At 35.2% G+C, this 13,193-nt stretch overlaps 1 protein-coding gene across 1 annotated transcript in view; it reads right to left on the minus strand.

Moving 5' to 3' along the window:
- Positions 1-1,884: 1,884 nt before the first annotated feature.
- LOC127859653 (kielin/chordin-like protein) overlaps positions 1,885-13,193 on the minus strand; it is a 74,420-nt gene continuing 63,111 nt past the window's right edge. The window contains exons 51-61 of the mRNA XM_052397158.1: positions 12,258-12,401; positions 11,948-11,980; positions 11,088-11,231; positions 9,518-9,550; positions 8,088-8,231; positions 7,382-7,414; positions 6,741-6,884; positions 5,407-5,454; positions 4,203-4,352; positions 3,135-3,179; positions 1,885-2,124 (exon numbers count right to left, since the gene is read on the minus strand). Of these exons, the coding sequence (XP_052253118.1) occupies positions 2,036-2,124; positions 3,135-3,179; positions 4,203-4,352; positions 5,407-5,454; positions 6,741-6,884; positions 7,382-7,414; positions 8,088-8,231; positions 9,518-9,550; positions 11,088-11,231; positions 11,948-11,980; positions 12,258-12,401 (1,007 nt within the window). The 3' untranslated portion in view covers positions 1,885-2,035. The remainder of the gene's footprint in view (positions 2,125-3,134; positions 3,180-4,202; positions 4,353-5,406; positions 5,455-6,740; positions 6,885-7,381; positions 7,415-8,087; positions 8,232-9,517; positions 9,551-11,087; positions 11,232-11,947; positions 11,981-12,257; positions 12,402-13,193) is intronic.

Below are 13,193 nucleotides of genomic sequence, written 5' to 3' on the forward strand. Positions count from 1 at the left end.
GATTTGGAATACAAACATTACGAATTTGTGTCGTTCATTTTCTGATGTGTTTGTGTCAAATTCGTGGAATGGTCAATTCACTGTAGTGCCGATACCCAGCCCATGAAACACGCACATATATCATGGTGGGGAACCGGCGACCAATCAGAAGTAAGCTTCGACCAATCAGAAGTTACCTTTAATTCGTGGATCGGTCAAACCAAAAAATCTTAGAAGATTTATGTCGCACAAATTATAATGACTACAGTAAATAATTTAATTTAATCGATAATTTACTGAATAATAGTCTACATATTTGTCATGTCGGCTTAAGAATAGAAAATAGTCTCGTGGGACCAAATAATTCATTCAAAGTGCACGGCCGTCCGTTCAAACGCAATACATTTTCCAATCTCCACGCAGAGTTGTCGTTCCTTGCCATCACATACAACTCTGCGTAAGGCTCAGCATGCCATTTTGTCTACCAAATAGGTAAAACCGAACAAACGCATTCAATGTATATTTGAGTGGATATTAAAGATCGCATGCATTAAATTAATAAATATGACTTTTAAATGTACGATAACTCGTGCAAAAACTTGCGAGTTTTAATGCAACTCTTGGGAACTATTTTATCGCCCATTTACGCAGATGGAATCATTCCATGCACTTCACAAATGTAAACAATTGAACATACTTTTTTATTGAGTGACGTTAGGAATTGCTTCGACGTGTGTATGTATGTTGGTTTCTTAACATAAAAAACATATCAATTTTATATAATAATGAATTAAGACTGATATAAGATATCATGGTATGAGATGGTTTTCTTTAATGCAGTGAATGCAATGTAACCGTCGTGCAAGAGATTGTTTAGTATACTGTAACCTCAATGATGATCGCTTGGAATGATCATGACATGAATGAGACGCTTTCATAACAATAGTCCGTTCTGAGCCCAACACAGAGGTGAATGTAATGTGACCGTCGTGCAAGAGACTGTACATTTTCTAGGATTTTGATAGCATTACATTAAACTAACTAATTGTGTATCCGGTGGTCAAAAGTAGCGCCTATATTGAAGAAGAGTAACTTTTCGCTTGTAAAACAAAAACCAGAAAATTGCAACCATATCTTCTGTGGTCATTTCCTGTATACTTTATGTGTATGCGACATGTTGGTGCATTTCTTTTGGGAATAAATCGAAAGATGAACATTTTGAATGCGTTTATTTAGGTACTGGGCTCGTGTCGAATGTTTACTGCTGAAACCCTGTTTTTGACAGTTTCGAATGGACGCGAAATGGAATTTTATCATCAGTACCATGATGACATATCTGTTTATCCCCATGAGGCATGTAACTTCTAAAAGTGTCACACTGTGCTGTACATGTTGTTGTCCGGTTTCACCGGAGGGGAATTATGGCTTGCGCTCTGTGGTTTGCGCTCTGTGCGTCTGTCTGTTTGTCTGTCTGTATGTCTGTCTGCCTCTCTGTGAGTCTGTCTGTCACACTTTTCTGGATCCTGCGATAACTTCAAAAATTCTTCATATTTTTTCATGAAACTTGAAACATTGATAGATGACAATATGGGCACGTCATTTCATTTAGTTCATACGTCAAAAATTCTGGTTGCTATGGCAACAAATATAAAAAAGATTTTTTTTACATACTTCTGAAAATGGTGGAGCCGGTAGGGGACATATATTGCTAGGCAATAGTCTTGTTTATTTTGCCTTTATACTTTTATTAATTTCTCTAACGCCCTAGAACGGAGACTAGCCGATGTCAACAAGAATATCTTCTGATAATGTTTCAGTATTCCGGTATTTCGAGGTATCTTGTACACGGAAGCTTCCAAACCATTATTCCACAAAACAAAATTAACATTAAACGGGTAATGCAGATTATGCGTCATACATTTATTGCACAAGAAATATATAATTATACACACAACATCATACGTAGACGACAACGTTAGTTTTAGTCCGGTAACAACACAAATTGTTCACAATGTCGTCTGCAAGATTCAGTTGTCGTTGGGTCTTCGGTGTTTGCCTAGCAACCGTATTTGCTATCCTCGCATTCGATGTTGCCATAGTTACAGCGGCATTTCTTGCACGGTTTGTAGTCTGGGACATAGTCGCCTGCAAAACGCGACATTTCGATTTACAGTAACGATGGTGTCAGTGCAATAAATTAGTGTTATACGTGAGTGTAATAGATTAGTGTAATATATTCATGTTAAACATTAATGTAATACATTATTACAACGCCTGATTGAAATACATGTGTGTATTAAATTAATGTGGTACATTAGTGTTGTAAATGAATGTAATACCCGAGTCAAATACATGAGTGCAATAAATGAAATAAATTATTGATTGTAAAACATTACAGTGTGCTATATAAAATCGACAAATTAGTGTAATAAATTAATGTGATACATGAGTGTTGTAATAAAGGAATGTATTAGATGAGTGAAATAAATAAATAAGATACTCGATTGTTATAAATTAGTGGATTAAATGGGACGCTAAGCTTGAATTTAATGATTCGTTTACATGGGTTTAATGAATGAGTGTAATACAAGATTTAAAAAAAATTGACGCTTAATTTGAATTTCAGGATACGTTTTACAGTGGGCTAAATCAGCTTGTGACACAATCGCCCTTTAAAATGGTAGATCATAATAGCTCAAAATATAATATATACATCACGTACTAGATTTTAATACTTTACATATGTGAATAAGAGTTTACTTTATGTAACTAATGTTTTCTTTTTGTAGTTTTTATATAACGAATCACACGAGGGAATAATTCGTTTTCTCGAAACTTATTCAGTCTTATTAAAAACAATTGGCTTTATCGCAGGTTTTTTTTCGTTTTGCAATTTAAGTGTGTCAGTTCGTAACACATTTCAAACACAAACAACATAAATACTATTTTGTACAACACCGTAACTTTTAATATAGCACTACCAATCTAAGAAAAAAAGAGTGTGTGTTAGGTATTTAAATAGACGTAAAAAGACGTATTTTTGAGGAATCGGCACCGCATGGAAATTCCGACGGTTCTAAATATAAAGTCTGACCAAATCTCGGCACCGGATGGAAATTCCGACAATTCTAGCTACAAAGTGAGGCAACTCTTACCATCATCGTAATCTTTTCCATATGGTCCTTTGTTGCACGGTTTCTCTGGAAAGTTAAAAGAGACATCAATCATTTTCTTGATAATATTTAAAATTAAAAAATATGATTGTTTAAACACAAACGCATCAATTTTGTTTTATAAGTTAAACACACTTAAAACGAATGATTATGTTTTTACAGTTAAAAACACCATATCACGCAAATGATTAAAGTCTCTATAACGCTCGAAATCAACGAAAATTTCGTAAAGTATTTCGTAAAATAAAGTTAACACCTAAACAATCAGTGTTCCTTATAGCAATAGCCACAATTTCAACGCTAGATGTGGTATGTTTACATAGATTTTAGTAGATACAAAATGCTCGTTTTTATTTATTTGTGACACAATTCATTCCATCTTAATTTCCCGCGAATATATCTACATACGACACACGAACACTAAAATGGTACCATGTTAGTGTTCATGTGTCGTGCGTTGAATAGATATCGATACGGGAAATTAAAATGGAATTAAATATGCAAAACAAAAATAAAAAGAGCATTTTGTATCTACAAACATCTATTTTACCAGACCACATCCGGCGTTGTAATTTCGGTAATTGCCATAAGGAACACTGATTTTTTATTGTTTAGCTTTATTTTACGAAATCTTGTACACATTTTTTGTTGATTTTGAGTAGTAATGTTACTTTAATGTTTTAAAGTTTAAACATCTTAATCTTGGATGACACTTTAGGCACTCATATCATGTTATAATGCACGTACTTTCTTTCTATCGTACCACTATTTGTTCAAAATGCACAGGCTAATCTTGGATGAAACTTAACCCTTTGCATGCTGGGAAATTCGTCGTCTGCAAAAATGTCGTCTGCTGAATTTCTAAAATTAGCATTTTCTTTGGGTTTTTTTTCAAAGAATACTTTCATAATAGCAAACAGTTTGGATCCTGATGAGACGCCACGTTCTGTGGCGTCTCATCTGGATTCAAACTTTTTGCAAAGGACTTCAAAATTCGGTTCCAGCACTTGAAGAGTTAACGCTCTCGTATTATGATTAAAATGCACGTACTTTCTTTGCACACTTGGCAGCATTTTCCCTTCGGCTTTATCCGCTCGTATTCCCCGCAGGTGAGTTTTGGGCATGCGTAGTCCTCACATTCCATCTTGCCGTCTACGCACGTGCAATACTTGCACGGATCCTCGCTGGGAGTGTTATAGCCTGCAAAAAGTTTGCCCTACAGATTAATGATTTTTTAGAAGAATATTCTGATTGTCGTGTAAACTTGTGCATTACATGCAAACCAGCCATTACCCTGCTACAGGACACTCGCTAGGAGTATCGGGTAACGAAAAATATTTTATTTAAGCCAAAAAGCGGGTGTCCGAAAATTAAAAGTGTCCGAAAACATAGAGTAATAACGGTACTGTAGCCCGCACATAGTTTGTCAATCTTAATAAAAAGTATTCTTACAGTTTATACCGTATGACTATTACAGTTACGTAAGGGGTGTCACGAATATTGAAAGGAAATGTTTCTTCCGGGGATAACATATCAAATCCGATTTCGTATTATAGTAGACGGGATTTTTATGCTCCCCCAAAATTTTGTGAGGGAGCATATAGTCGCCGCTTCATCGGTCCGTGCGTCCGTCCGTGCACAATTTTTGTCCGGGTTATTTCTTAGCAATTAATGACCGGAATTCTATTAAACTTTATGGGAAGCTTCACTATCAAGAGGAGATGTGCATATTATTAGGTCGGATGATTTTTCACAGAGTTATGGCCTTTTGAAATTTTCCATTAACTGTACATATAGTGCAATTCTTGTCCGGGCTATTTCTCAGCAACCAATGACCGGAATTCAATGAAGCTTTATGGGAAGCTTAACTACCTTGAGGGGATGCGCATGTTATTTGTGGGTTCTGGTAAGATGATTTATTTAGAGAGTTATGGCCCTTTGAAATTTTTAAGTTGCTAAACAACCCATCGTATTATTTTGTCCACATTTATGCCCCTCAAGACGTTTCCTTTTCTCTGAATATATAGTGCAATATTGTGACAAAAAAAACTTTGGGAAGCATCACCCGTCTCCGACGGTTTCTTGTTTTACTGGCCAGAGAAAAATTATGCAATGCAATTAGACACTTGACGAAACCACGTGGTGATGACTCATGAATGCCACTAGCAGTCTCAGCAAAAATCGAGCACAATTATTTGATGTTAAAAAGCACGGCAGAAAAATAAATGTTGAGCCGAATACCAAACGTTCGTACCATGCTTATATTCTGCGGCGTACTGCCCGGTCGTCTTGCATTTGTTATCTGGAAAAAGAATAATTTATAACATTAAAGGGACTGTCAACCACGACGACGAAGAAAATAAAAGTTGTAAAATACCGTATTTTTTACAATTATAAGTTTATATTGATTAAAATATCACGACTGGTATATTACATTACTTGAAAAAAGTTTTTATACTTTCTGTATATTTGGTAATAAATTTTACTGGGTATGTCTACCAGGTAACTACCAGTTAACTATAAATAACGCCAGTAGATTGATCATCATCGACACGTGGTAAGCACAGAAATGCAAATTGCGCACGCGTAGTGAATTGTATATAATTTATATACAAAATGATCAATATGTTTGCGTTATTTATAGTGTGTATATCGTTATGTTACCTAATTTCGCGATGTACTTTCGATTTCACATCGCGAAATTTTATTACCGAATATACTGAAAATATGAACTTTTTTCAAGTAATGTAATATACCAGTCGTGATATTTTAATCAATATAAACTAACAATTGTAAAAAATATGGTATTTAAGAACTTTTCTTTTTTCGTCATTCGTGGTTGACCGTCCCTTTAATTGAACATATGAATAACATTGCTGTAATAATTAACTACTTTAGTAACCCATCACAAACACGACACATTAACGATAAACGTCAAATCGTCATGAAAATAATAAAATGTTTTTCTAACATACAACAACAATTAAACAATAGTACTTTCTGCTCTGTACAAATACATTTTTTAGTAGTTGAGTCTGAGATTCTAAACACATTTGAATGCTACACGATCTAAATAGCTTATTTACATGTCTATAAAAAAATACAATTTTGCAATAAGGTATTTCTTTTTTTGTGTCCAATATACAATTATTTATTAAAAAACTGGAAACGTTATATGCAAACGTAAAATACTTTTTTCATATGTTCCTGGTGACTAGTAAGTATTTAAACAACTAACCCATTTTCATTGCAATTTCAAACACATTTATACTTCAATTTAAAACACAATATATTGCAATTTAAAGCACAGTTGGACCTCGATTTAAAGCACACGTTGATTCCCATTTAGAGCACATTTTGACTTCAATTTAAAAACAATAGATTGCCATTTAAAGCACATATGGACCTCGATTTAAACACACTGTGATTCCCATTTAAAACGCATTTGAACTTCAGTTTAAAAACAATAGATTGCCATTTAAAGCACATTTGAACCTCGATTTAAAACACACTTTGATTCCCATTTGAAACACATATTGATAACTATTAACAGCTCATTTAAAAAAAAAACATTTTAAACCCACTCACATTCTTTACATATCGGGCAACATTTTCCTGGCTGTGGGACAGTGACGTAGCAATTCATTATCGGGCAGACCACGATGTCGCATCTCACTCTACCGTTGTCGCACGTGCAATTCCTGCAGGGGTCAGCGTCCGGAACCGGTTTTCCTGGAATCGATTGAAACGGAAGTTTTGTTTACAACGATCCATTGTTAAATTGAAAATGTAAGAAAATATTTTAAGACTGTATATTTGTTTTTCAACAATCTCGAGTGGATACAGAAGTAAAGAAACCATCGAAACCAGTACATTTTTTGTTTATAACCATAACAGAACAGACAGTTTATTAAGACTTATACATGTGTACATCGTCTTTAAAACATACAATAATAAATAAAGCATTGTCACGTGTCACAATATATTAATTGTAATCAAAACCATAATTCAATATATATATATATATATATATATATATATATATATATATATATATATATATATATATATATATATATATATATATATATATATATACATGTATATATATATATATATATATATAAGACCGTGAGGTCGAAAGCTTCGGCAAAACACAATACAGCGTTTTTGTTTATATATATATATATAGGATAAAATAATTAATATTGATTGTGTGTCCTACTCACCGTGTTCGTAGGTTTTGCCGTCACGCGTGCAACCTGAATTTGCGAGAAAACACTATTTTAATTGCCCAAATAAGTCTACAAATATTTGACAAGAATGGAACAAACAATGAATACAATTCATGTAGATTTAGATCAGTTTAGTGATTGTTAGTGAGCTGACCGAAATTCTCAATATTCATCTGAGTGTATACTCAACTTTTATTAAATACAAATCAGCAGATACGTTGACAATGTTCATGACAATGGGCTCCAATCTCCGCGCAGAGATTTGTCTGGAACCAGCAAAGCTTGATCAAATCCCTTCCTTCATAACCAACCACGTGATTATAGCCTAGCCACGTGACTTAATAATATTACCGTTGTTAATTTTACTTTTTTAATTTAGGCAATTGATTGTGTTATAAAGATTCTAAACTTATTTACTGTTTTCAAAATATAAAAGAAAATGATACTACTTTTCATAATATATTACTTAAACTAACAAAAAATCATATTTGGTAGGATATTCTTGTGATGGCAGAGATTATATACGAGAGCAAGGAACGACAACTCTGTGTAAAGATTGTATGTGAGAGCAAGCAACGGCATTTCTGCTCGAAGATTGTATGTGAGAGCAATGAACGACAGCCCTCCGCGGAGATTGTATGTGAGAGCAAGGAACGACAACTCTGCGTGGTGATTGGATATTTGACTCAGGTTTACGTACTTTCTTTACAGCGTGGACAACACCTTCCGGCCGGTTTGTACGTGTCGTAGCATGCCAGCTTTGGACAGGAGATCGTGTCACACTTAACCTCCCCACTGAGGCAGCGGCACGTTTTACAAGGGTCGCTATCGGGAACAGTTTGTCCTGGCAAAACAAAATGTGTGAATTACTGATTTTGGAAGGAAACAAATGAATAATTTGTTTCGGTAATTTTCGGTAAATTTCGTTAAGTGTCGTTTTACAATTCGTGGATCGGTAAACCCACTAAATCAACGAAAATGCATGTCCCACAAATAGGAATGATTTTACAATGTACCTGTATATAAAGGCTCTATTTTATCCTATTGCCATTTGAAAATCGATATTATAACAATGATCGTATAAACTTGAGCTCTATACTATCGTTATTTTATATCAGATTGTGTTTTATTTTCCAAAAAATGTAGAAACTGTTTCTGTCAATTACGGAAAACAAAAACGTCAAAATATGCGATATGTGATAATTAATAGAAAAGGGGAGGAAATAATAGGATAAAAATAGCCTCGCGCTACCATGGTTCTAAGCCAAGCAAGATAAACTTGATCTTTATCCAAAACTCTAACAATATTCTCTAACATATGCATCAAATGCGATTATTTATCTTCACACACCACGAATGCATTTAACAATTTTGTAAAATAAAACATATATTTGTATATAGTGTACCGGTACTTCTGGGTCGATTTCCTTTTTACTTGAATGGCATGCGTTTGGTAAGAGTTTGAATAAATTGTGTTTGAGTTTGAATAACCAAGTTTGATTAGATTATATAACAAACTATACGAGTATGCTGTTGTAATTTTGGCTACTGAAGTGTCGACTACGCACACAGTGTAACGTACTCCCCTTTGTGTACTAACTGGTGTTATCTAGATTGCGTAAAAGTAGTATATGGAGTTGTATAGATTGCGAAACAGTAGTATCTTGAACTATCTAGATTGCGAAACATTAGAACCTGGATTTATCTAGATTGCGAAACAGTAGTATCAGGATAAATATAGATTGAGAAACAGTATTATCTGGAGTTATCTAGATTGCGAAACAGTAGTATCTGTAGTTATCTAGATTACGAAACAGTAGGTTCTTTGTTTATCTAGATTGCGAAACAGTAGGTTATTGGTTTATTTAGATTGCGAAACAGTTGTATCTGGAGTTATCTAGATTGCGAAACAGAAGTATCTATATTTATCTAGATTGTGAAACAGACGCAGAATTTGTGCATGGATTACGTTTGGTTATAACCAATATGGTGCCTACGGTAATTCACTCGTAAAAAATGTTGTTGTTTTTTATCTTCCATTTAATGTTCGGTCTAACCACATATCAACAAAAAATAATATCCTACGAAAAATAATTGCTTCACAATATGCACGTTGCTCCAGGTACCTACCGTGTTCATACTTCTGTCCGTTTTTTTCACAACCTGTATAAACGAGAAAAACACACACCGTAAAACTGTGTAATATTGGACAACCACGTGACATGTATTCACTTCGGTACCAGTAAGTATTATCGGCATGCGTACAGCGAATGCTGATAGACCACTCTGGCTTTCAAGTATAATTTTATTATACACACACGTTAACTTAAATGGCTGTCATACATTAACAACTTAACACACATAATGTCGTGCAATGCATGTTACAATATCATTAAATAATGGGTTGATTTTAATTTTGGTTTAATTCTTTTACACCACGGCATGTATGCCATTTACATGTGTTTTGTAAGCTATAGCAGAGTGGGTTATCACGTGACAAACAAGATGGCGACATCCATGCCGAGACAGGCATTTTTTTCGTTTTATATCCGTTATTACTTGTATTTATTGTACAAATTGCGCTCACTTACTATTAAATGTCTTAGCGGGATGATCCACTAATAGCTCCATTTTGAACATTCGCAGCGAGTACAGTCAAGATACAAAGCGAATTATAATACGAAATAAATGCTGATCACTTTCTTACTGATATTGCTGGAAAGAGAGCGTCATTAAAAAATCAAACTCAAGTAATAATGGGTATAAAGCGGCGAAAATACCTGTCTCGGCATGGACGTCACCATCTTGCCTATCACGTGATTATCCTCTCTGTATAGGACTAACGATAAAATGACACAAAGTGCTGCTTAAAAGGAGCAGGAGTTTGCGCTATTTAAGGCATGTAATACTTTAAAAATGTTAAAAGTAAGTTGCAAAATCCCAAATATGTCGATTGCAATCTAGACCTTTCCTTCTTAAAAGTTCGGCGCTCATTTTAACCGCGTTCTGAAAAAAATGGGCTTAATGCATATACATAATGTCATCCAAGATTAGCCAACACTCTGCACAGGCTAACCAGGGACGACATTTTCCGCCTAAATTTAATTTGCATTAAGAACGAGACCATTATCAAGCAATATAAGTCCCCTACCGGCTCCACCATTGTCAGAATTTTTATTTAATTTGTTGCCATAGCAACCAGAATTTTTGACGTAAAAACAAAATGAAATGACGTGCATAATGTTCTTATTGCCATCTATCCATGTTTCAAGTTTCATGAAAAAATATTAAGAACTTTTAAAGTTATCGCAGGATCCAGAAAAGTGTGACTGACTGACTGACTGACTGACTGACTGACTGACTGACTGACTGACTGACTGACTGACTGATTGACTGACTGACTGACTGACTGACTGACTGACTGACTGACTGACTGACTGACTGACTGACTGACTGACTGACTGACTGACTGACTGACTGACTGACGGACGGACACACAGAGCGCAAACCATAAGTCCCCTTCGGTGAAACCGGTAAGGGACTACTAAACATTCTTAAATCGTAAATATCAATCAGAGAGGAAAGTTTCGTCCCTGATGTCCCTGTGCGGGCTGCACAGTCTGATCTGGAACAACACTTTACGCACATGAGTTAAGCCTAGTTTTCCATGGGTTCGGCTCATTTATAGAGAAGTACTTGCCTTCCTTGCATTTGGCACAACATTCTCCCTTTGGTCTGTACGAAGCTGCGCACGTCAAAGGTGTACATTCCTTGTAGCCGCACTTGACCACGCCCTTCACGCACTTGCACGTGGCGCACGGGTTGTCGTCTGGAACGCTCTCACCTGATTGGTCAATGAGTATGTTGTCAATTCGTGTTCAAGATGTTTGAATTTAATTAAAGCAAGTGTGAGTCAAGCAAACTTGAAGCAATGAGATCGGAACCTTTTGTTTTTAGAACTTTTTTGCTTATTAAAAGTAATTCTTTTCTTAGGTCCGCCTACTTTTTTTAGGTACAAATGACAAAGACACGTACATTTATTTTAATAATCTAAACCAGTAAATTGTATTTCAATTACCAAGACACGTAAATTTATTTTAATTACGAAGACACGTACATTAATTTCAATTACCAAGACACGTAAGTTTATTTCAATAATCGAAACACGTATATTTATTTCAATTACCAGGACAAGTGAACTTATTTAAATTACCAAGACACGTATATTTATTTCAATTACCAAGACACGAACATTTATTTCAATTACCAAGACACGAACATTTATTTCGATTACCAAGACGCGAACATTTATTTCAATTACCAAGACACGTACATTTATTTCAATTACCAAGACACGTACATTTATTTCAATTACCAAGACACGTACATTTATTTCAATTACCAAGACGCGAACATTTATTTCAATTACCAAGACACGTACATTTATTTCAATTACCAAGACACGTACATTTATTTCAATTACCAAGACACGTACATTTATTTCAATTATCAAGACACGCACATTCATTTCAATTACCAAGACGTAAATGTGCAACTCACCGTCTTTGTATGTCTTCCCGTTTCGAACGCAATCTGAAAAAAGACATTAAATAATGTAAACATAATTACTATCAGTATTATTATTATTATTATTTGTATTATTATTTGTATTATTCAACAGTAGTAATTGCTACAAATGTAATGAACAAAAATGGCATTAAGTGACGCCACAAGGGGGGAGGGTACATGGCGAGACGTCACAAGGGGGCGGGATACATGGCGAGACGTCACAAGGGGGCGGGGTACAAGACGAGACGTCAAAAGGGGGCGGGGAACAAGTCATGACGTCACAAGGGGGGATGGTACATACCTGTTCTACACACGGGACAGCACTTCGCGACTGGTGTGTACGATATGTCGCAAGGTGGAGGGGCACATGCCGTGTAGTCGCAGTCCACGTCTCCGTTGTTGCACGTACAATTCTCGCACGGATCCTTGGTCGGAACGGCCTCGCCTTTAAACGAACACAAAGCAAAGTAAAACGGTTCAAGCCGGAACGAACATAACGTTAAATAAAATGGTTCATACAACAATCTTTTTACATGTAATTTACTAAATCCCCAAAGTTATTTCTTTGCCAATGTGTATGTTACATGCACACTATATTTTGTATTCGACATAATAAAAAAAACTTATAGGCGACATAAGTGACATTTTTGTTTTGGCTGAGTACTTTTCCATATGTGTGTATTTCGAATTTTGTGAGGTCTTTTCGCGCCTGCAATATGCGAGAACAGGAGTTTTTGTCAATAAACAGAGGGGGTAATCAAGTGATAGTTAAGAGAGCGACATCCATGCCGAGACATGTATTTTTCACCGTTTTATACATTTTATTACTTTTCTTTAATTTTTAAATGACCCTCGCGTTAAAGCCCTATCAGCGTTTATAAAGGGTATAAAACGGCGAAAAATACCTGCATCGGCATGTACGTCGCCATCTTGACTATCACGTTATTATCCCCTCTGATAAAGCAATTTGAATTAAAATATGTTTGCAGACATTGTTTACCTGTATACGTGAAATATTGGTCATTTGAGTACTCAACATCAGTCGTTCAATTGTATTGTACATAGCTATCAAGTTATTATTGAGTAAAACCTATCTGACTATCTGGTTTTATGGATCTTTTATGGTGAATTCCATCGTGATCTTGATTTTAGATGAACATATTGCCACGTATTCTTCTTACGATTCGGACCCAATGGAAACGACTTGATGCATTTGCGAAACGTTTTGTCCCAGATT

The sequence above is a fragment of the Dreissena polymorpha genome, chromosome 15, assembly GCF_020536995.1.
Source record: "Dreissena polymorpha isolate Duluth1 chromosome 15, UMN_Dpol_1.0, whole genome shotgun sequence".
Lineage (NCBI taxonomy): Eukaryota > Metazoa > Mollusca > Bivalvia > Myida > Dreissenidae > Dreissena > Dreissena polymorpha.